A 23,376-nucleotide genomic window follows, 5' to 3' on the forward strand; every position below is an offset into this window, starting at 1 on the left:
AGTCATTTTAAATGGGCCAGTTCCAGCCATCACTAATGAAAATAAATTGCTATAGAAATGCTGGTAAGAGGCTTTTTTCTCTTTCCCATACATTGGTTGTCCTTCTTCCAGTCACACACACACAGACACACACACACACTTCCACAAACTCACATTTTTGTGTGTGTATGTATGTATGTATGTATGTATGAGAGGCCTTTGAAAGTCTAGCATCTAATCACAGAAAAGAGTTGGACAATGAGATGTTAAATTAACAATGGAAGATTTGTTCAGAACAAAAAGTGTCTTTATGAGGTACAAATTAGTCCCTTGAATGAGTCAGAAAGGAAACAATGTAAGAGCATGTAAAATAATAGATCACATTTCCAGCATAACCTCTAAAAGTCAATTATCTAAGTCCAAAAAATAGACTGAAAGAGAAACTCACCTCCTGATGGAACTAGAGAAAGGGAAGCTGGAAGAAGTCACAAAGGGCTGAGAGTGGAAATGTAGATAGGGTTAACTGCCCCAAAAGGAAAACTGCCCAACTGAGGAGGCCGACATACTTGGGCCTATTGAGAGTGAGTATGTTGGTACAGAAGGCCAGTATCTAATTTACACTACATAGCCTGAGGTCCTGGTCCTCTATCTCCTCTCTCCCCTAGAGTTCCTTAAGAAGAGGCAAGAGTCTTTTCTCCTAGGCTTGGAGATGACAGAGGGGAGAGGAATTGTTTACATTTCTTTATTTTAAATGTCCCCTTTTATCTTAAGCAGTGCTAACCACCAGCATTTGTTTGTTGGGGATATGTTTCCTGAAGATGAAGTTGAAAGGAAGCTACTGAGGCGGGCCAGATCACATCCCTAGAGAAGAAAAGGACATAGTCCATCAGGGAGCTATCTTGCCAGCAGTGGGGTCTGCAGCTGGCAGTTTGGGGCTAACAAAAATAAAGAAGAGAATGGAGGACAGGCAATCAAAATTCCCCAAGAGGAAGGATGGAGTGTTTGTTTGAGGAACAGCCCAGAGGCAGGTGCTACAGGATGAAAGAGTAAGAGGAATGGAAATCTTGGTGACAGGGGTTGGTTATGAAGGGTTTCAAGTGGCAAACAGCATTTTCTATTTTATCCTATTTCTATTTTATTCAGGTGATAGGGAGCCACTAGAATTTATTGAGTAGGGAGGAAGGGTGACATTGTTGGACTTGTGACTTTGGATTGCATGGAGAAACATAGACGAGGCAATTATTTTCTTATTTTCATTTCTTTTCCTTCTTTCCTTTTTCTTTTTTTTTTCTTTTTTGCCAGGGCTCTTTTGATCTCTGTCTTGGCAATACTTTTATATCAGGCAAACTTCATTATGAGATGGGAAAAGATTCAATGTCTTCACTTCAGACCACTTTCAGATCCAATAGCTTAAGTATGCAAGGATGAAAGATGAAGTCGTTATGATTGGTTGTAAAGCTTGTTCTTATTTTTATTCAAGCCAGTTTTGATGACTTTTAGTTCTGGAGGCCTTTTGGGGATTGTGAATTCATTTTCCAGTTCAGAGAAGCTTATGGGTCCCTTTCCAAAAGAGTGTTTTTAATGTATAAAATAAAATATACAGGCTTATGAAGAAAATGATTTCTATTAGAATTATCAAAGTTAGTATATACAAATATAGTCTACAAATACAAATATTATATACAGATATAAATATTTGTAGCTTTTGTTGATGGGGTAGCTAGGTGGTGCAATGGTTAGAGTGCCAGGCCTGGAGTCTGGAAGACTCATCTCTAGGAGTTCAAATCCGGCCTCAGACACTTCCTAGCTGTGTGACCCTGGGCAAGTCACTTAACCCTGTTTGACTCAGTTTTTTCATCTGCAAAACAAGCTCGAGAAGGAAGTGGCAAACCACTCCAGTATCTTTGCCAAACAAAGGGGGAGGGGGTCATAAACAGTCAGATATGACTGAAATGACTAAACAACAATAACAATAAAATGTACATGTATATTACATTACATATATACAATATAGTTGAAACATAGTATCAAAGTGCATATACACATAATTATATAGAAATTTGTTGCATGTAATTATATAATAATACATAACATATGTGTATATTATCCAATAAATAATAATACCAATCCTATAACAAAATAAAATTTATATATACATATATAAATACACACAAAAGCAGATACATGTATACAAACATATGTATGTGTATATGTGCATACATCATGCATACATGCAAACATACATGCACACATACATTCGGAAGTTCACAAATCCCAGGTCAAGAATTCCCACTTCCATCAACTGAGGCTGAGCTAGTACTGGTAAGTCTTCTCTTCCACTTACCAAATTCTAACTCGGGTGGTTTCTGTCTATTGTAATGCAGGGTTGTAACCAGAGGTCACAGTCATAGAACAGTGGATCTGAGGCTTGGGAAATCTGTCTCCAAATCCTGCCCAGATACTATTAGTTGTGTGACATTGAACAAGTCACTTAACTTTCCACCTCAGTTTCCTCATCTATAAAATGAGGATAAAAATAGCACCTACTTCACCGGATGATTATTAGGATAAAATGAAGTAACATGTCAAAAGTGGCTTACAAAACTTTGGGTACTATATAAATGCCAGCTTCCATCATAATAATTAATTGTTGCTATTATTATCTCTTCCAGAAGGATAAAATGACACTATATCAAATACTTTTCTAAAATCTACTGTATTTTCATGACTACCAGTCCAGCAACCCTGTCCATAAGAGGAATATATCGATCAATAAACATTTATTAAATCCCCACTATGTGCCAAGCACTATCCTAAGTGCTGGAAATGGAGTTAGTCTGGCATGACCTTTTCTTGATGAGTATAGGCTGGTTCTTTGTGATTGGTGCTTCCTTTTCAAAAGCAATCTCTTTAATGATACATCCTAAAGTTTGCCAGAAATCAAAATCAAGCTCACTAGTTTATGGGTTGTAGAGTCTACTTTTTTCTTTTTTTTTTTTTTTTTAGAAAATTGGGACATTTGCCCTGCTCTAGTTCTGTAGGGCTGATCCTGTTTTGCAAGACCTTTCAAATATCATTGATAGTAGCTCTTGTCTGGTCTTTCAGTACTCTCCAATATAACTTATCTGGACAAATGACTTGAATTCATCAAAAGTAACTAGTTACATATTTACTTTAACTCTTCCTTTTATCTTGGATATTGACTTTTTGTTAGGTGCTTTCTTCTCCTTCCAATTCACAGACCATTCTCCTTGGCAGAGAAAAAGAACTAAAAGAAATACCTGAGCCCTTAGTGACTGTGAATTCTCTCTGTCATCAGCTGCCATAACAGTCTTAATTATGTAGTTATGAATGTATTTACTTATATCAGTGTAATAGTAATGGAATATAAAGATCCCCCTGTATTGGCTTGGTTTTCAAATTGATTGTGTTAAAACCCAGAGTTTGTGAATCCCACTTGTGGGATGGACTTGTTGACATGAAAAGAGAGGGCTGAACTGGGAGGAGCTGGTGACATAAATTTAGAGAAACACAAGAAAAGAGAGAGGCAGAAGCACTTTTTGGAAGCAGCATCTTGGAGGCAGAGAGAGACTGAGAGGATTGCTGAGGGCCACTTTGAATTGCCCAGGACTTGTGAGAGCTGCCACCCACAGCTGCCAAGGACTGAGGAGACATGGCTGTTATGCTGGTATTTTGTCTGTTTGTTTTGATGTTGTTTTGCCAGATTTGTCCACTAGTGAAGGACAGTCCTGTTGTTGCAGAGTCTGGGAACCTTGCTGTTGGTTCAGAAGCCCTGAAGAAGGATTTTCTTGTTGTATATTTACAGAAATACTGGAAGGGGGTTTTGCTAATGTTTTCAGGGGTCCTAGGACTGTTCTGCAGACAGAGAATGAATTAATGAAGACTCTGGCAATGTATCTTGTGGCCTTGCTAAGCTTTGTCTCCCCAAGGAACAAAGATTGCTGAGAACTTGCCTTGTGTCAAGATGAAGAAAAGACCTCCATTTGGGTATTAAATGATGTGCTTAAGCTTGTTGTAACTCTGGGATAGATTCAGTTGTGATCCAAGGGTGAGGAACTTTTGACCTTTTTGTGCTCTGTGATTGAACAAATGAATGTACTTTACTTATGATTGGAAACTAATCTCCATTTGAGAAAAGGGGATTTGTGATGGACTAAATGCATGTACAGCCTAGGGGTGGAGTAGTATTTAGAAGAGGGACTTTGTGATTGATTAAATGAATGTATTGTCCAGGGGTGGAGTAGTACTTGATTAAATCACACTTGGGGGTGGTACTTGGAGATTATTGAATCACACTTAGTAAATGCTGTATTTTGAATGATGTCATATGTTGATCTTCTCTGTTCTTAATTTTTCACTGAAACAAATGGAGAGTACCTATGCTGGTATTTTGAACCTTGGGAAGTTGCTTGGCTTGACATTACAATCAGTTTCCCACTCATTTTGGTCTTTGACACGCTGGACATTATTCTTTCAGTACCTTGTTAGTTTTTGTATGCATTTTTCTTACTTATTCTTGCTTCCATCTTTCACGTGTATGTGTGTGTATATCTTTGTATGGATATGTACTTAACATCTATTGTCCTATCCATCCACTTGCTGCCTTTATAGGGCTTCCCTTTATTCTACTTATGAAAAATGTTATTCTTTTTGTCTTCAGAATTTCCTTCTGGGCAGTTTCTGACTGTTTGGCACCAAGTAGCCAACCTACTGGTGAGAGTTCTCTTCTTACTTAGCCAGGCTTGTCCTGGAACTAAGAGAATCTGTTATCAAAACCCATTCCAGCTTGGAAGGACATTTCAGAGCTTCCACTATGTACTCTTCAAGAACTGAGAGTATGTAGTACATAGAATGTGCTAGAATGGGAGATATGCAGAGAAGAACTGAGCCTAGTACCATTTTATATTTTTAGTGATATAGAAATTTCAGCTGAAATGTATGTATGTGTGTATACATATGCACACACATCTAATATATGTACCTATACATGTAGATGTGAACGAATGTATAGGTGGGACATATACATATATTCAATCCAGTTTTATGGGCTAAAATGCTTTATAACATATGAATTGGAAGCAACATGGTAAATTGGAAATTGTAAGCCATTTAGAGTAAGACAACTTGAGTTCAAGTCTCATCCTTTCCACTTTCCACTCATGTATCCTTGAGTAAATCACTTCATTTCTCTGGACCTTAGTTTCCTGGTCTGTAAAATGAGGAGTTTGGACTAGATGCCTTCTAAAGTCCCTCCCAGCTCTAAATCTGTAATAGTGTCAATCATCTTGTGAGAAATACATTGAAGGAAACACGCATATACATTGTGTACATGCAAACATATAAAATGCATACGTAAGACAATATGTCTATGCTTGAAATGACTAACAAATTTTGTTTTCGGTAATTGATAATCCATCATGTAACATCATGGAAGTAGACCCTTTTCAGCATGAGAAGTGCTATATAATAAGCCGATCCTCTAGGACATGCTGTGCTGGTTTATAGCAAAATAAGACTGTAAAATTTTACCTAAGCTGATGCCCTCTCATTCTGTTGTGTGAATAGAAAAGAGCTGAGTACAATCAATGATCATCTATTGCCCTTCCACCTGCCACCCTACATCATATCCATCTTAATGGAATATTCCAGATAAAGGAATACACACATAAAACAACATGACCTACCTACAGAATCTGGAACAATGCACGTTGGGGGAGATTCAAGTGACCCCAAAGAGTGCATGATCTGTATCCACATGGTGTACCCAGAGAGAAGAAATATGGGCTGAAAGATGCATTCATAAAAGCCATCCTTCTGTAAATGACAGTCTTTGGGGTCCGAGGCATGATGAGTAGTTGGAAAGTCAGAACAATACAGGCTGCTCCTTAAAAGGTATAAAAGCAATCAGTTAGGACCCTTCTAGGCTACATATTCAATAAAAATAAAAATATTTTTTGAAAAAAACATGAAGGCTACTTTAGAGAAGATCATGTTTCTCATACATTTAAAGGAAAACCAGGCAACCTTCTTCCATTCATTAAATTGATTTTCCAAGGGGAAAGAAACTTTTAAATATCCCAGCTAACATAATCTAACATTTCCTAGTGGAAACATACAATTTTACTGAGTATTTCACATAGGTGAGTAGGGTTGGGCATACAAAAGAAAGAGAACACAATGCCCATATCCTACGAGAGTACACAATGAAAATAAAGACAAGATATACAGATATAAAGGGAACAAACACTAAGAAATCAGTGACAAGCACAACTTTTCATTTTATAAAACATTTACGGGATGCCTGGTAGGCACTAGGAGCTGTCCTAGGCACTGGGGATACAAAGTCAAAGGTGAAACGATTCCTACCTTCAAGAAACTTATGCTCTGCTGGTAAGATACACAAAGAAGTGTAAACATAGAAATAAACACAAGGTAGTGGATGGAGGAAGGAGCGCCAGGGCATTAAGAAAAGGATTTTTATAGGAGGGAACAAGGGAGTGAGCCTTGAAGAAAGCACAAGATGCATTTTAGCCAGTAAAAGCGAGGAGGTAGCTAGGTGGGACAGTGGCTAGAATGCTGGATCTGGAGCTGAGTTCTTCTGACTCAGATCATTTTCTGACTCGGATGTTTTCTAGTTGTATGTCTTTGTTTTCGTTTCCTTATCTTTAAAAATGGATATAATAATGGCACCTACCTCCCAGGGTTGTTGCAAAAATCAAATAAGATAATGTTTGTTAAACGCTTTGAAAACCCTAAAGTACTATATAAATGCCAGCTATTATTATTAGGAGAGAGTCATAATAACTAGCTAGTAGAAATTTTTATTTTAATAGCTACATTGTAACATTTTTGTGAGTCATTGCTCAGATTCGGTATTCTTAGAAAATATGCTAATGATCTGCTAACGCTGTATTTTGTGTATATGTCTCGTGTTATTTCTGTCCTTACTTCTTGTTAGTTTGCATCATCATAGGTTGATATCTTCCCTCCCACCTACCTCAATCACTCAGTCCTTTCAAGGAAATTTCCAGGATTAGATTAAAGAAATATAACCCCAGAGATTGATAGGAATTTGTACAATTCATAGATTTGGTTAACAGAAAGTTCCCTGTCTCCAGGAAGAGTCAAATACATTAGTAAGCATTCATTGAGTACCTAGGAAGTACCAAGAACCATGCAGATCTGTGCCTAAGAAAGTCTTTGTTCTCAAGATGCTTACAACTTAGCAATGGACAAAGACCTCAGACCCATGAAAACAGGATTTTAAATGATAGGCTGAAAGGGAGTGAGGCATAGTGGATAGACAATCAGCCTTGGATTCAAGAAGATGTGTATTTAAGGCCAGCCTCAGACATATACTAGTTCTATGATCATGGCAAAGTCACTTAGGGTCTCAGTGCCCCTACGCAACCCCCAAAATCAATGAATTAAAGAAAAGGTGCATTATATCCTCTGGTAGAGGGGAAGTTTCCTTCCTTGGAGGTTCCTAACCCACAGATCTGAGTGAAAGGAGAAGAAAAGTGGCAAATGACCTCCACATGGACTATTGGGGAGAGAGATGATGGTTACTCCACCAGCTAACAGTCTCTCAACGTGTTTGCATAATAATGGACATTCATATAGCACTTTAAATTTAGAAAATCATTTTATATATGTTATCTCATTTGATTCTCTCAATAACCCTGAGAGGCATAGACATTACAAGTATACTTATGATTCCGTCAATGTGCATTGTTATTCCCATTTTAGAGATGAAGAAACAGAAACTCAAAGAAATTAAATGCCTTTCCCATGATCATACAACTGGTAAATGTCAGGGGTGGCATATGGATGAGAATCACCAAACTTTAGAGATGGAAGGAAATCTTAGCAGCCTCTAGTTCAATCCACACCAGAAAAGGAAAACTGCACAATGTGCCCAAAGTGGAGTCTCTCTAGGCACCTCAAGAATACTTCCACAATGGGGAGGGAGAAATTACTGTCTCTCCAGGCAACTCCTTCCACTTTGGGCAAACTCTGATTGCTAGCTTTTCTTGACCTCAAACTTATTTGCCTCTTGGCATCTTCAAAGATGGAGCTTAGTTCTGCTCTCAAAGCAAAAACATTGTCTTTGCACAGAACAGTCTTCCAAATACTTGGACCCACTAACGCACCCTGCCCTGTCCTCCTGCTCACTCTTCTCCTGACTGAATATCAAGTTAAAAAAAACATTGATCTCTCTATGGTATGAATTTAAGGTCCTTTTCCATCTTGGTTGCCCTCCTTTGCATGTTCCTCAGCTTTCCAATGTCCTTCCTAAACTCTGGCATGAAAAACTGTACACAAGTACCTAGTTGTTTTCTTACCAGGGCAACCTAAGATATTAGCTTCTCTGGCTGACACATCACTCTGTTGACTGATGTCTAATGTGAGCTTGTGATCCATTAAAACCCCAAGATCTTCTTCAGATAGACTACTATCTAACCATACATAATTAATCTTGTAAAGTTGGGGTTTTTTAACCCAAGTGTAAGACTTTATTTGACCAATTTGTTAGTTATTTGACCGATGTTAAATCTCATGCTACTAACTTCAGTCTAAAGTTCTAGCTTAAATAGGAGCCCAACTCTGTTGTAAAGTGTGCTAGCTCTTCTCCCCAGGTTGGTGCTATCTGAGAGATTTGATCAGGACCTGGAACTGGAACTCATTCCTTCTTTCTGTCCTTGTCAGATCCCTCAAGCACACACATTTCTTATTTGTCAAGCCTATGCCCAACCTCAAGATTCTGCTAAACAATTGCCAGCCACAGAGATGGAGCACCCGCATGGTCCCCATTACAAGCAGCACTGCACAGGACATGGTTGGATTATGGGCTTCTTTGATTTTCTGGAACTGCCAGGATAGCTCATGACTATCTGACTAAACTTAGCATCTCTGTTCTTTCCTGTAAAGCTCACTGGATGGGCCCCACTCAACATTGGTTATCAGTTTGTATCAAATGCCCTCAGACTGTGAAACTGGAGTTCTTCAATGAAGTGTGGCTCTGGATTCTGGGAATCAGTTTCTTCATTTGCAAAATGGAGATAATGATAGCTGTACTACCTACTTCATCTAAGAGTTGTGAGGACCAAATGAGATCACAAAGTAGATAAGGTAGGTTTTGAAATTGTCAGTGTTATCTATTTTTGTTCTGACTATCATGGCAGAGTTGTGGCTGCTAGAGCAGTCCATCTAAAGGGATTTGGGGGTTTTCGTGGACTTAAAAAGTCTTGGGTCAAAGTGTTTATGACAGTGCTGGGCTCATAATCAACATCTGGTCGATGCTTTCCCACTCATTTTCCATTTAGAATCATACATTTAACACTAGACGGGGCCTCAGTGCCATCTAAATCAACCCCTTCATTACACAGATAAGGAAACTAAGTTCTAGGGATTTGAAGGGACAACTTGCCCACAGTCACATGGGCCGGGGGTGGGGGCAGTGCTCTGACTCTCAAACCCATGATCTTCCCACTCTACCACACCATCCTCTTCACCTCAATGCTAACATCCCGAGTTGTTCTGACACCTCAGAAATTTCTCTTTTGGCTTCTTCTTTCTATTTTCCAAACCCTTGAGAATTTACCTCCTTTGTGCAGCAGTTAGCACTGGGTGAATAGTAGTAAATAAATATTTATTGTCTGGCAAAATATTTATTGGTTATGCCCTACAGCACCCAGTCCAGTGCTAAGAACACAATGGAGATTGAGACAGTTAATGACTGAATATTAGAAACCTTTGAGAAATAGTGGAATACAAGTACTTGAACTGCCAGCACACTGTTAACGGTTACCTATGGAAATGAAATCAGGCCCCTGAAATCCTTCCCACCCTTTGAGACCCCGTATAAATGGCACCTTTACCCAAACAACTTCCCTGACCAACCCTGCCAGGAATGAGCTCTCTTTCCTCTGACTTCCTATTGGTTATTCCCCTCTTGTAGTCTTTATCACTCACTGCCTCATACTGCAGTTTCAGGTGTTTGTTTTCTTTTGTCTACTACAAAGTAAGTGTCCTGTAGGTATCAATTATCTTTATGACCCCCACAGTACCTAGTAAAGTACCTTGAATGTAACAAGAACTTGATAACTGTTTCTGAAAGAATTAAAATTTTAAGTCCCCTCAATCTCCCTCAAAAGGAAATTTATATTCTGTACTTTTCAAATATATATATATATAGTCTGTGTGTATACATATGTATATATGTGGGCATATGACTATAGCCATATATATTCTGTACTTTTCATATGTATGCATACGCACACATGCATACACATATATACATGCATGCATCTATATATACACATATACATACCTATTTGCATTTTATATATATGTGTATATATATATATAATTTCTGAATATATACAGGGCCAGTAGGTGGTTCATTGGATAGATGGGGCCTGGAGTTAGAAAGACCTAAGTTCAAATCCAGCCTTAGACACATACATAGCTGTGTGACCCTATGTGTACCTCAGTTTCCTCACCTGTAAAATGAGCTGGAGAGAGCAATGACAAACTACTCCAGTATCTCTGCCAAGAAAACTCCAAAGGATCAAGAAGAATCAGACATGACAAAAATGACTGAATATATATCAAAATATAACCCATATATTTATGAAAGCATGAGTTTTTGGGTTAGATGCCATACTGATCAGGGTAGGCTAAAGAACATTAAAAATTGGGGACCACCTACAAGTCAACCAATCAACAAGTCAACAAATTTGGTGACTTGATGTAAAGCATTTGAGAACTAGCATGGCCAAATAAGTCTCCAAAGATCAGAGGATCATAGACCCAGAGACCATTTAACCTGATTCCATCATTTTACATAGGAAAAAAAAAACTAAGGCCCAGAATAGTTAAGTGATGTGTCCATGGTCGTGTGGCTTTTAACTGTCTTTGTTAGGATTCAAACACAGCTCTTGACTTTGAGTGTAAGATCCTGTCCAACGATCCTACTTCTTCTCTTAAGCTTATCCCCCAGCAGCCAATCTCGGATGGTCCTCTCTGAATTTGAACTGTAATTGTCCCTCAAATTGTAGGGATATCATCCATCATTGCCTATTTCCAGCATACTATGATCCACCTGGGTTTGTGTTCTATTGATATTGGAATCCAGGATCAACTCCAAATCACAAAGAAGAATGGTCAATCACTACAAAAATATTTTATGTTTTTACTGTAAACCAGGAATTAATTTCTTTTTAAATTTTTGTTGTAATGATTGTCCTCAGTCAAGGCTATACCTCCCATTGCCCCCTCAAACTTTCCCTGAGCCCCACCTCATGAAAATCATACGCACCTGAAATATCTTAACTGCAACATACTTCCCACGAGTGATGCAACTGTGTTGGCTGGCCATCTGCAAGTCATTTTAGTTAAGTACCCATCAGTTTCACATGAGATATTGATATTGACATCTATTTAAAACACATTAAAATATTAATATAAAGAGAAAACAGAACACACAAATTGTATGCAAAACAAAAATATTCCTTAGTTCTTAACTGAGCCTCTACAAAAGGGTCCATGTTGAACAATCAGCAGGCAGAAGGCAGTAAATTAGAGAGAGGCTTCTTACCTATTACATATAATTCTGCATAGCGGTGATGGCACTCATTCTCCTGACAGCAATAGATGGCATCATAGGTGTATTTTCCTCTGGGTTTAGTTGCATTCATATTGAGAAGGGTGACCCTGCTCACATGGGCATTTATAACATCATAGTGACTTGGAGAGATTTTCTCTGCTAAATTCAACCACCAAAAGACATTCTTGGAAGGGATGATCTTGTTTCCATGCTTGTAGATGCAGTAAAAGGACACATTAGACCCAACACTTGTCAGGATTTTTGGTGGAAAATATATGACCTCTATCAGTGGGGGAAAAAAGAGAGAATATGTGATATTAAGAATCTCTAGAAAGATTAATTTTAAATATTTGTGAAATATATATATATTCCAATGCAAATGATAGGATTGTAATCTAACATAAAATGGGATGTTTAAATATTGAAAGAATTCTACTTAATTCTTTCTAAATTTTAGTTGGATGCTAAATTTCATATCCTAGACATTCATGTAAGGATAATTTTTGAAATGGTGTCATGGAAGAAATGAAAGGGTAGTTAACTGTCCTGAGTGGTCTTAGCTTTGGCAAAGAACAGGCCCCTCTTCTTCTGAGACAGAGCTCAAGGAGGAGAGGATGGTTGAGGAAAGATACTGAGGGTGTTGGAGAAGTAGAAATAGAAATTGAGAGGAGGGCTCACTAGGAATAATTTCAATCTTTTCAGTAAAATAGGAGATGACATTTGGCTGGGGATGGTGAAGGGCTGAAAAAGATCATACTTTGGATCTTAATAAAATTTTTAAAAAACAGCAACCTGGAAATAACTATCATCCATTGAGCTCTCCTTCCCCTAGCCCCAGCAACAACTGGTTAGTACTCTCTTATCCAATTACCTTGTGTTTCCTTATTTGTGCATACATTGAATATCTTCAGGAAATGTTAGTTTCTTGATATATTTCTATCTTTGTCTCCCTTAGCATAGTACCTTGCACACACCAGGTGATTAATACATGCTTGTTGGATTGAATTAAATAGAAGTATAAATATCACATACGCCCAAACTATATATACCAATTAATGAAGTTTGATCTGCCTGGAACTCACAGAAACTGAAGTGTTTCACAAATAGACATCCTTCCACATAACATAGCCCTATCATTGCTTTAATTCACTCAAGCATTTATTTAGCAGCTGCTAAGTACCAGGGCTGGGGATAAAGAAACAAAAACTAACTAATTCCTGCCCTCAAGGAACTTATCTTCTACTAGAGGAAAATAACATGTACAAAGAGAAGTAGATACAAAGTCAAACAATCACTAAGTATTTACCATCTTATTATTAATGAGCATGAATCACCTATGATGTACTTGGCACTATACAAGGACTGGGGATACAGAGACAAAAATGAAGGAGTCCCTGTCCTCAAAGAGCTTACATTTTACTCATCAGACAAAAATTAATTAATTAAAATATAAATAAATTCCAAAAATACAAAGTAAACACATTTTAGTGGTAGGTGGGAGTGACTAAGGGGAATGGGAAAAATTTAAAGTAGAAGGTAGAACCTAATAGGGATTCTAGGAGGTGGAAATGAGAAGAGAATTCATTGTTGATATGGAGGATAATATTTCAGAGTACTGTTGATTACGCGCACACACACACATATATATACATATATGTACATATATGTATATATAAAGAGAAATCAGTATATATCTATATAAATATATCAATACATATATATATATATATATACACAGACACATAACCAAATCTGGCTTTCAAGTTGTGCTCCAGTATAATGACTCTCCCAGACAACTATCTCCCTAATAAATCTCTTCACCCCTTATTGATGGAGAGTGATGAGACCTGTTGATCACAAACCCCCATCCACTCGCAGAGCTTCCAAATCACAGAATCTGTAAAAGGATTTTAAGTCATATATTTCAATGGGTATATGTTGGATACAACCTCAGAAGAGCTGACTTGGGCATGTGAGCATAGTACTTAAGAAAGCTGAAAGCATTCCTTAAGTTGTACCAGTATTATGTTGCTGCCATAATCAAGTTTGAAACTAAATTGGACAATTTCTCCATTTCCTACCCAACGCTCTGGTTTTAGTAGAGGAAATATTTTTGCCCTGAATTAAACTATGTACATTAAACCTTATACTGTCAAAAAATCTCTTTTGGAGAACCCACAATAACTAACTGCCTTTTCTAAAAAATTCCTTTTTGTTGGAATGGTTTGGCTCATTGGTTCTCATGCCTCTTCATACTTCATTATTATCCATGTTTCTCCTTTTTCTAAATTCCTTTAATACATTACCCCCATGGAAAACACATTGCTTCTCAGTAATGGATGCCGTTTTCCAATTTTACCAATTAATAAATGTAACATTTGTCTACCAGATATCTTAATAGTTGCTTTAAGTAGAATTATAAAATATTTCTCTTTTTTTTTTTGAGGGGGAAGGCAGGGCAATTGGGGTTAAGTGACTTAACCAAGGTCACATGTCTAGTAAGTGATAACTGTCTGAGGCCAGATTTGAACTTAGGTCCTCCTGACTCCAGGGCCAGTGCTCTATTCATGGTGCCATCTAGCCACGCCTCTTTTTTATTTTTATGGGCATGTCATTTTCAATACTACCAGCTAATTTTTTATTCTAATCATTCATTTATAAATGAATGAATTAATGCAGTAATTGGCACATAGAAGGAACTTAATAAATCTTTTTCTATTTATTCATCAAGTGTTTACCATTGTTTTGAGGGGCATACAAGAGAGGTCACCTAGCTTTTATAGAAATTCAAAAGTAAACATGGATTAGTAATGGTAATAAAACAAGTAAACAAAAACAAAAAAAGCCAGGTCATTCAAATTTGAGAGTAAAAATGTGCAAAGGAAGATAGTTCTGTGAATTTAGATGACAGCAAGATGACTATCAGTGAGGGAATTCAGGGAAAACTTTTTGAGGTGAAGATTGAAGAACAGGATTTCAAGGGTGAACAGACCCAAGATATGGAAGATGTCCTTGTTGAATCCTTTCAGTTGCACTGAATTGAGAGTGGCAACCATTTTGGGGTTCTCTTGGCAAAGATACTAGAATGGTTAGCCACGTTCTCCTTCAACTCATTTTACAGCTGAAGAAACTGAGGCAAACAGAGCTAAATGACTTGCCTGGAGTCATACAGCTAGTGAGTGTCTGAGGCCAAATTTGACTCAGTTCTTCCTGCCTCCAGGCCCAGCACCACCTAGCTGGCCAGGATATGAAAAAAGGGTAGTGTATACCTCCAGGCTAAGGCTGTAACTGCTTCCTACCTGGCCCTACAGCTCAGGGGCATCGCCTCCTTGCTCTGCAAACACAGCAGTAGGAAAATATGCAACTTGTCCTGGGTAGAGAATGCCATCCATCTGGGGGGCTGTTATAATGGACCGTAGATAGTGGTTTGTTTGAACTAGGAGGGTACTAATGGGGAGTGGTAATAGTGATAAGGAGGAGGCAAGAGATGTTACAGTAATACATGTACCCAACAAACACAGCAGAAAAGTTGACAAATTAAGTTCTAGATGTCTTCTATTTAGATATGAAGATGTTTTTGTTTTTAATTTTTTTTAAGTTTTAAAAGTAAAGCTTTGATTATAATTGATTAGGATATATGAAAGCTTATTTTACATTTTAAGAGGTTATCCTTTGAAATGTTTAGAGGGTGCTCTATGTACTGTGGAGTAATGAAGTGTGTTCAAGGTAGGTCAACAATCTCTCATGTCTGTGCTAGGTGCTTCTTTGCTGGAAATAATGTACAAATGTGATTGGATTGGCCCCTCTCTTAGAGCTAAACCCCCGCACTCTAATGGACTGGCTTTTCCCCTATTTCATTTTGTTCTACTAAAACTAACCCAATTCCATTTGGTTTTAAAATTAGACAATTCAAATATCCCTGGCTTACCTGTCAAAATAGAATGGAAATAGCTAAAGTTCTCAAAGTCATCACTTAATGAACAGATAATGCTGAAATTGAATGGTCAAACTTATCCTCAATCAATCAACCAAAAAACATTTATTAAGTGCTTACTATGTGCCAGGCACTGTGCTAAGCATTGGAAAAGAACTAGAGTTATGCTGTAGAAATCAGGTAGAAGATTCATAGACAAGCCTTTCTTTGCATCACTCAGAATCTAGCACAGCGCCTGGTACATAAAAGGTGCTTATCAAATGCTTATCAATTGGCTGACAGGGCGGATTGTTTTCCTTGTTCTTAAAAACAAATCTTGATGCTACAATGGAGCAAGGATACTGCTCAAAGGACTAGGTCCAGGGAATGACCTGCCTTTCTGTTGGTCCTTTGTTGCTATTGTTTGGCACTGAAAATAAAGGGAGTTTCAGATTGAAAGTTCAGGTTTGCACCAGATTTAAAGAAAATAGAGTCACACCAGGTTACAAATTTCTAGTAGTGAAAGTAAGGAATGTTCTATTTTAGTGGAATAATAATGCTTGTTGGTTTAATTTTTTTTAATTGACAGGTCCTTTAGTGAGACTTTTTAAATAACATTTCTTTCAAAGACATAAGATATGAGTTTTCATATTTCATTTGAATAGTAATATTTTATTCCTCAAAGCAAAAACTATTCTAATCCAAATGTTTTATAATTTATCAAGACAGTTTCTTTATGATAAGCTTCTGAAAGAGGTAATATGAAAAAAGTGCTATTAACCTCAAGGAAGAAGGAACTCACTACAACCCATGGGGACCCATTCCACTTTTAAGTAGCTCTGAACTTCATTTTCTTCATGAAAAATGAGGGAGTTAGCCTAGTGAGCTCTAAGGTTTCTCCTAGCTCTAAAACCTATTGACTCCAATAATCACAATAATACTACACAACATCCAGACCCTGTTAGACCAGCAAAGTATGAACATAGCTTATTTTCCTTCCTTCTATTAAAAATACCCACACTATTGTAACTGAAAGAAAAAAAAAATCTTACTGAGAAAATCGAAAATCCCCCAAAGCAGGATTCTTCCTCAGAAGAAATACTGTAGCAACAGAATGAATATGAATATGTGTGTAGATACGGATATATTTATATGCTTGTATAATGTATATATATATACATATATATGAATGAGTACATATAGGAAGGACAGCTTCAAAAGTTCTATGTTTAATTTGTTATATAAATGGCAAAAGAGGTTCAAAAAGCCAGTGAGGAGAAGAAAGTGCCTTAAAAAGCTGAATTTTCCAGATGAAAAAAGAATCTCAAAAGCTCACTGAAGAGAATCATCCCTTCAGAATTAAATTGGAGCAAATGGAACCTAGTGACTTTATGAGAAATCAAGACACTCTTAAACAGATTCAAACAAATGAAAAAATAGAAGACAATGTGAAATATCTCATTGGAAAAACCATTGACCTGGAAAATAGATCCAGGAGAGATAATTTTAAAAATAATTGGACTACCTGAAAGCTATGATAAAAAAAAAACAACAACCTAGAAATCATCCTTCAAGAAATTCTCAAGGAAAATTTCCCTGATATTTTAAAACCAGAGGGAAAAATAGAGGTTGAAAAAATCCACTGATCACCTCTTGAAAAAGATCCCAAAAAGAAAACTCCTAGGATTATTATAACCAGGTTCCAGAGTTCCCGGATCAAGGAGAAAATATTTCAAGGAGACAAGAAGAAACAATTTGAACATTGTGGAGACACAATCAGGATAACACAGGATCTGGCAGCTTCTACTTTGAGGGATCAAAGGGCTTGGAATATGACTCTCTGGAGGTCAAAGGAGCTGGGATTAAAACCAAGAATCACCTACCCAGCAAAACTAAGTGTCATGTTTCAGGGGAAAATATAGTCATTCAGTGAAATAGAGGACTTTCAAGCATTCTTGATGAAAAAAATCACAGTTGAATAGAAAATTTGACACTCAGATACAAGAAGCAAGAGAAGCATGAGAAGATAAACAGGGAAAAGAAATCATAAGGAACTAATCAAAGTTGAAATATTTACATTCCTACATGGAAAAATGATAATTGTAACTTATGAAACTTTTTTCAGTATTAGAATAGTTGAAGGAAATACATATATACATACATATGTCTATATAGGAGGGTATATGGGCATATGAATAAATATGTGAGTGGGTATATATATGTGTAAGGTATACATAGACAGAGAGCACAGGACTAGTTGAATAAGAAGGGATGATTCTTAACAGGTGAAATTAAGAGGTGAGAGGAATATAATAAGAGGAGATGGGGGAGACACAGATTGGGGTAAACTATCCCATATAGAAGAGGCGAGGGAAAATGGTTACAATGGAGGGGAAGAATAGGAAGGGAATGGGTCAATCTTACTCTTATTGAATTTGGCTCAGGGAGGGAATGACATACACACTAAATAGAGTATCTTACCCTCCAGAAGAGTAGGGGGGAAAGGGATGAGATGGAACATGATGGAGGGGAGGGCAGGCTGGGTGTAGGGAAGTTGGAAGCACCCACTTTTTTTGCCTTTTGAAGGGCAATTAGGGTTAAGTAACTTGCCCAAGGTCACACAGCTAGATTTTTTGTGTGTGGGTATTAAGTGAGAACCGAACTTGGGGCCTCCTGACTCCGGGCTGGCGCTTTACTCACTGTGCCACCCAGCCGCCCCGGAAGTACACACTTTTGAAAAGGGACAGAGTCAAAATAGAGACTAGAACAAGTGGGGGGCAAAATAGGATGGAGGAAAATATAGCCAGTCTTTCACAATATATCGACTATGGAAATGTTTTGTGTAGCTACTCATGTACAAGCTGTATTGAATTGCTGATCTTCCCAATAAGGGTGGGTGATGAGGAGGAAGGGAAAGAATCTGGAATCCAAAGTTTTAAAATCAAATGTTTAATATAGATATTTGTCTTATTACATGCAACTGGGAAATAAGACATACAGGCACTGGGATATAGAGATCCATCTTGACCTACTGGAAAGTCAGAGGGGGGCTGAGGGAGGACATAGGAAAGAGCAAATTGGGGGAGGGGTATACAGTGGGATCTCTGTTTTTGGGGTGGTGGATAGGGGAAAGATGGAGAGAAAGATTGTAACTTAAAATCTTGTGGAAATGAATGATGTAAACTAAAAATAAACATAAAATTTCATTTAAAAAAGTAACCTGACAATCCTAAAAAAAAAACTCAGCATAATTTTAAATGTATTTTAAAAGAAATTATTGAAAGTTATACCAAGTAAATAAACTCATTTGAAAACATGAATTAAAGATGCACTAAGTATGCCAATAGCATTCTAAAATTTAGTTTGTTATCCTGTATTCACCTATTTCTTCTGTCTTCCTTATGAAATTAAAATGTTAATGTAAAAGTTTAGTGAATGAAAATTATGAATGAATTCAAAGTACAAAAAAAAAAAAGTGAGGGACCTATGTTAACATTATCCTGCCTGAGTTTTTAGGCTTTATTTCCTGCAATTTACATAATGTAAATTGCAATAACACATGTGCATTCATTTAAGTGCAATGTACCCTGCATTTTGTTGTTTTTTTTTTATTTGTAAGGAAACAAATAATTTCCCCCCCCCTTTCAATTTGGCACCATTTTGTTAGGGGGCAGGAAGAGAGAGGCTGGACCTGTGATTTTCTCAGCTTATATAGGTCTTGCTACAGAACTCTCTACCAATGCAAATGGATAAGTCTTTTGTAACTTACAGTCTTAGATAGTTACTTGGACCATTGAAAGCTTAAATCTATTTCCCAAAGTCACATAGCCAGTATGTGCCACTTTAGGCTTAATGTCAAGAAAAAATTTCCTAAGCTGTCCCAAAATGGAATGTTTCCTTAAGGATTAGCAGACTCTCTCTCTCTCTCCTTGGAGATTTCTTAGCCAGAGTTGAGTGATCCCTCATCAGGTATTTGATGATAAGGATTCTTTTTTGGTGGAGGTTAAAAAATATGGTCACTGAGTCCCTTCCAATTTGAAAACTCTGTGATTCTATGTCAGAGATAAAACTTGATCCCACCTCTACCCAACTCCAAGGACAACCTTCTATCCGCTCCTCTCTTGAATCCACAATTATCACCACAAAATGCCAACTATTTACAACATACTGAAAGAGAGGGAAAGATCCCCAAAATCTACTTCCCAACAATCAGAAGCAAAGATGCACCCTATATGCCAGCAACGTACCTGGGGCAGTGAAGTTGGAAGGAGGACTCCAATCACTCCAAGCTCCTAGACCATCCAGCCTCTTGCCCCGCACCTGAACTGTATATGAAGCACCAGGAAGCACATCGTCCACAAGTAGGGAGGTATTTAGTACAATTGAAGCAATCTGCTAAATTTCATTTAAAAAAGTCAAAACACCACACAGAAGGGGATTGCTAATAAGAACTAGGTTTGTGGAAGTTTCCACAGGGTGACCTTTTACAACATTCTCCTCTATTCTCCTACACTTTCCTTTGTGTTCCTCATGACTGGTGGTCTTGACCAACTAGTGTTTGCTTATTCCCAGTTGTGAACAAAATCTAATGACTCCTGCCCCACTCTCTAATATTTCTAATGAGATTTCAATATCCATTGTGCCAATTGGCCTCCATCTCATAAGCTAAGGTCTATTGTTTGAGGAGTTTTAAGATAGATCACTGTTGCCTGATTAAAGACGTCCAGTAAGTTACACAAGCTGATAAGGGCTTAGGCATCCCTCTTTAAGTCAGCTGATTTGAGACATAAAGAGAGAAAATCATAATGCAACAAGAAAAAATGCTGGATTGGGGGTCAGAGCATCCATATTCTAATACTGGTTTTCCAATTTTTTTTTCTGTTGGCTGCTTACCTTCTCTGGCAGTCAGTTTCCTCATCTGTAAGATGAAAATGAGCTAGATAAACTCTGAAGTTCTTTCTAACTCTAAAACCATAAACCTAGCACCAGATGACCTTCTAACCTATGATCCTATGAAAGGCATTGTGAAAAGTTAAAGGAGACTCAGCAAGCATACAAGTTTGCTTTGGGATCGCCTTAAGAAGGTATCGGAGAATAATACAAACTTTATAATTCAGCAAAGATATACACAGATATATTCTATGGCCCATAGTGAGTTCCATGCTTCTGAAATCTCTCACTACATGAGTATCAGATGGTGAAAAAGCTTTAGGGATGTAAGAACTCTTTCTTTTGTGGGAGTATTTCCATCTTATTCTAAAGATAACACGTCTTTTGAGTCTAGGGGTTGCTCAGCTCTTCTTGCAATCCACAGGGCTTATTTTTTATGATTTGCATAGTAAAATAAAATACATACCTGGCCCATGGTCTCAGTTGACTTTACAGAGTACTTCAGTTCATATTGAAGTTGATATGGTGCCAAAAGTGGGGTGGACCAAGAGATCTTTAATTTTCCATCATCTGTTATTTCCATTAGCAAATGTAATGGTGGGTCTGGCTTCACTTTAAAAAAAAATAATATTTCAAGGCCAGCTTCAGTTTTTCAGTAAAAATAACATTGGATTTCATATCAGTGGAGTAGAGTTTGAATCTCTCCTCTGACATCAGCAATGTGACTTTGGGCAAGTCACTCACTCCCTGGGTATTCATTTTCTCCTCAATTAAATTAGAAAATTGACTAGGTGCCTTCTCATGTTTCTTCAGCTCTAACTCTATGAGAACATAAACTATATATTATTTTTAATAATTATAGAGGCAGCTGAAATGGTATAACACTCAAAATCAGGAGAAAGAAAAATGATAGATTCAGTAGGTTGATAGATCATAGATATAGATAAATGATACATGATTGATAGATGATCAATAGGTAGACAGACAGTTTAATTCATCTCAACTTGACAAGCACTTCTAAGCACTTTTTATCTGTCAGGCATTGTGCCATAGTGCTAATGTCTGGAGATACCAGAACAAAACAAAAATCAGATCCTTCCTAAAGGAGCTTATATTCTACTGGGAGAACATAACCCCAAACTAGTCAAGCCCATAGGTGCAGAAATCCCATTATTGAGAACCTTCAATATTTCAAAGACATAGGATATCATTAGCAGGGGTAATGCAGTGCCCCTAACAATGAGCATCTCAATTCCTCCAAAATGCACTGTCTCTATAAGCCTGCATAGTCATCCAGACTCAGATTGAAAACATAAAAAGGATAAGTCCTGGTTGCTTATTTTTTTATCATAAATCTGTCGATCAATAAGCAGGCACAAATCACCTACTATGTGCAAGGCACAGTGCTAGGAGGTCAGGTTACCAGGGTAAAGACTGAAACAATCCTTGATTTGCTGGAACCTGATCGTCCATACTATTGAGCTTCCTTCCCCAGTGTTGAATGCAGGGCTTCATAACTTCGGGTATAAGGAAGTTCTTGGGTTTTTTTCTTTTCTATCATTTTGATAATTGTACTTCAATGTTATTGTTTTCCTTTGTATCCTATACCTTTTCCTTTATTGATTTATAAACATGATGTGGTGACTAATGTGGAAATATATTTAAGATGATTGTACATATATCAGATTGCACACTTGTCTAAGAGAGGGGGGAACAGAGGGAGGGGGAGAAAATTTAGAACTCAAAATCTTACAGAAGAGAATGTTAAAAACTAAAAACAAATCAAGAAATAAAGTTTTTAAAAGATATGATGATCAGGATGCTCTCAGAAAAACATGGAAAGACTTTCATGGGTTTATGAAAAGTGAAATGTATTGTAGACAAAATAACAGGAATATTGTAAGATGATCTGCTGTGAATGACTTAGCTATTCTCAGTGATACAATGATCCAAGACAATTCTGAAGGACATATGATAAAAAATGCTGTCCATCCCCAGAGAAGGAACTGATAGTGTCTGAATACAGATTGAAATGCCTTTTTTTTTACTTTAAAAAAATAAACATGATGTGAGAAAGGGCCCATAGGCTTCAACAAGGGTCTGTGATAACCAAAAAAGGCTAAGGAACCTTGACTTAGTAAGTGATGTGAATATAATAATATTAAGATATCATATTTACATAGAGCTTCAATATTTATAAAGTGGCAAGTAGGGGACTGTAGAAAAACAACCAGAAAGGTAACAGTGAAGTGAATATGGACAGAGCTTGCCTAAACATTTCCCAATTGACTGATCAGAAACTTCATGCCTGTATGGCCAGCCAGCCTGGAAATGAGCTTTTCCTCACTTAGGCAGGCTGGGCCTTGAGCACTGACCATGCAATCCATCAAGGCATCTATGCTCAAACTCTTTTCCACTTGGTTAGAATTACCAGAACTTGAACACTACAGGTGTAGTCTTTGAAGACTCAGGACCACCTCCATGCCAAGGAGGACTTCGATGGAGATACCACAAAAAAGTGTAGGGTTATAAATCTAGGGCTAAAAGGACCCTCAGGGACCAACTTTTGCAACTCTCTCACTTTGCATATTTCACCAGGGAGGGGAAATAATTTGCCCAAGGTCAAACAGGTAGTAGTAAGCAAAGATAGGAGTTACACTCATATTGTATGACTCCAAATCCAGGACTATTTTCACTGCACTATACTCAAATATGATGAATTTGGACCCATATCAATCCCCACATCAATCATTTATGGGTGATGGAGGGGTGTCCTATTGTATATGAATGAAATACCCACACTGATAAAATCATGTATCATTGAAGTACTAGAGCAGTTTATGTGAAGAAAAGCCCTAATAATCTGGTGACTTTACACTTACCAATATTTATAGGTTTCATAGACATCATGGGTGACTGGAGAAAAATGGTGCCATTTGTGATTTCCAAAAATATCAAAGAG

The 23,376-nt window shown here is 37.4% G+C and overlaps 1 protein-coding gene across 1 annotated transcript in view; it reads right to left on the reverse strand.

Annotated features, from left to right (window-relative positions):
* The window catches only part of LOC138164741 (leptin receptor-like), a 47,672-nt gene extending 33,005 nt beyond the window's left edge, over positions 1–14,667 (reverse strand). Inside the window, exons 1-4 of the mRNA XM_069092709.1 lie at positions 14,604–14,667; positions 11,603–11,893; positions 11,324–11,441; positions 5,685–5,884 (exon numbers count right to left, since the gene is read on the reverse strand). Coding sequence (XP_068948810.1) covers positions 5,685–5,884; positions 11,324–11,441; positions 11,603–11,893; positions 14,604–14,667 — 673 coding nt within the window. The remainder of the gene's footprint in view (positions 1–5,684; positions 5,885–11,323; positions 11,442–11,602; positions 11,894–14,603) is intronic.
* Between the last annotated feature and the right edge of the window lie 8,709 nt (positions 14,668–23,376).

The sequence above is a fragment of the Petaurus breviceps genome, unplaced genomic scaffold (genome assembly GCF_028583685.1).
Source record: "Petaurus breviceps papuanus isolate PSGF00001 unplaced genomic scaffold, PetGlider_PUasm1.0 207, whole genome shotgun sequence".
In the NCBI taxonomy this organism is placed as follows: Eukaryota; Metazoa; Chordata; class Mammalia; order Diprotodontia; family Petauridae; genus Petaurus; species Petaurus breviceps.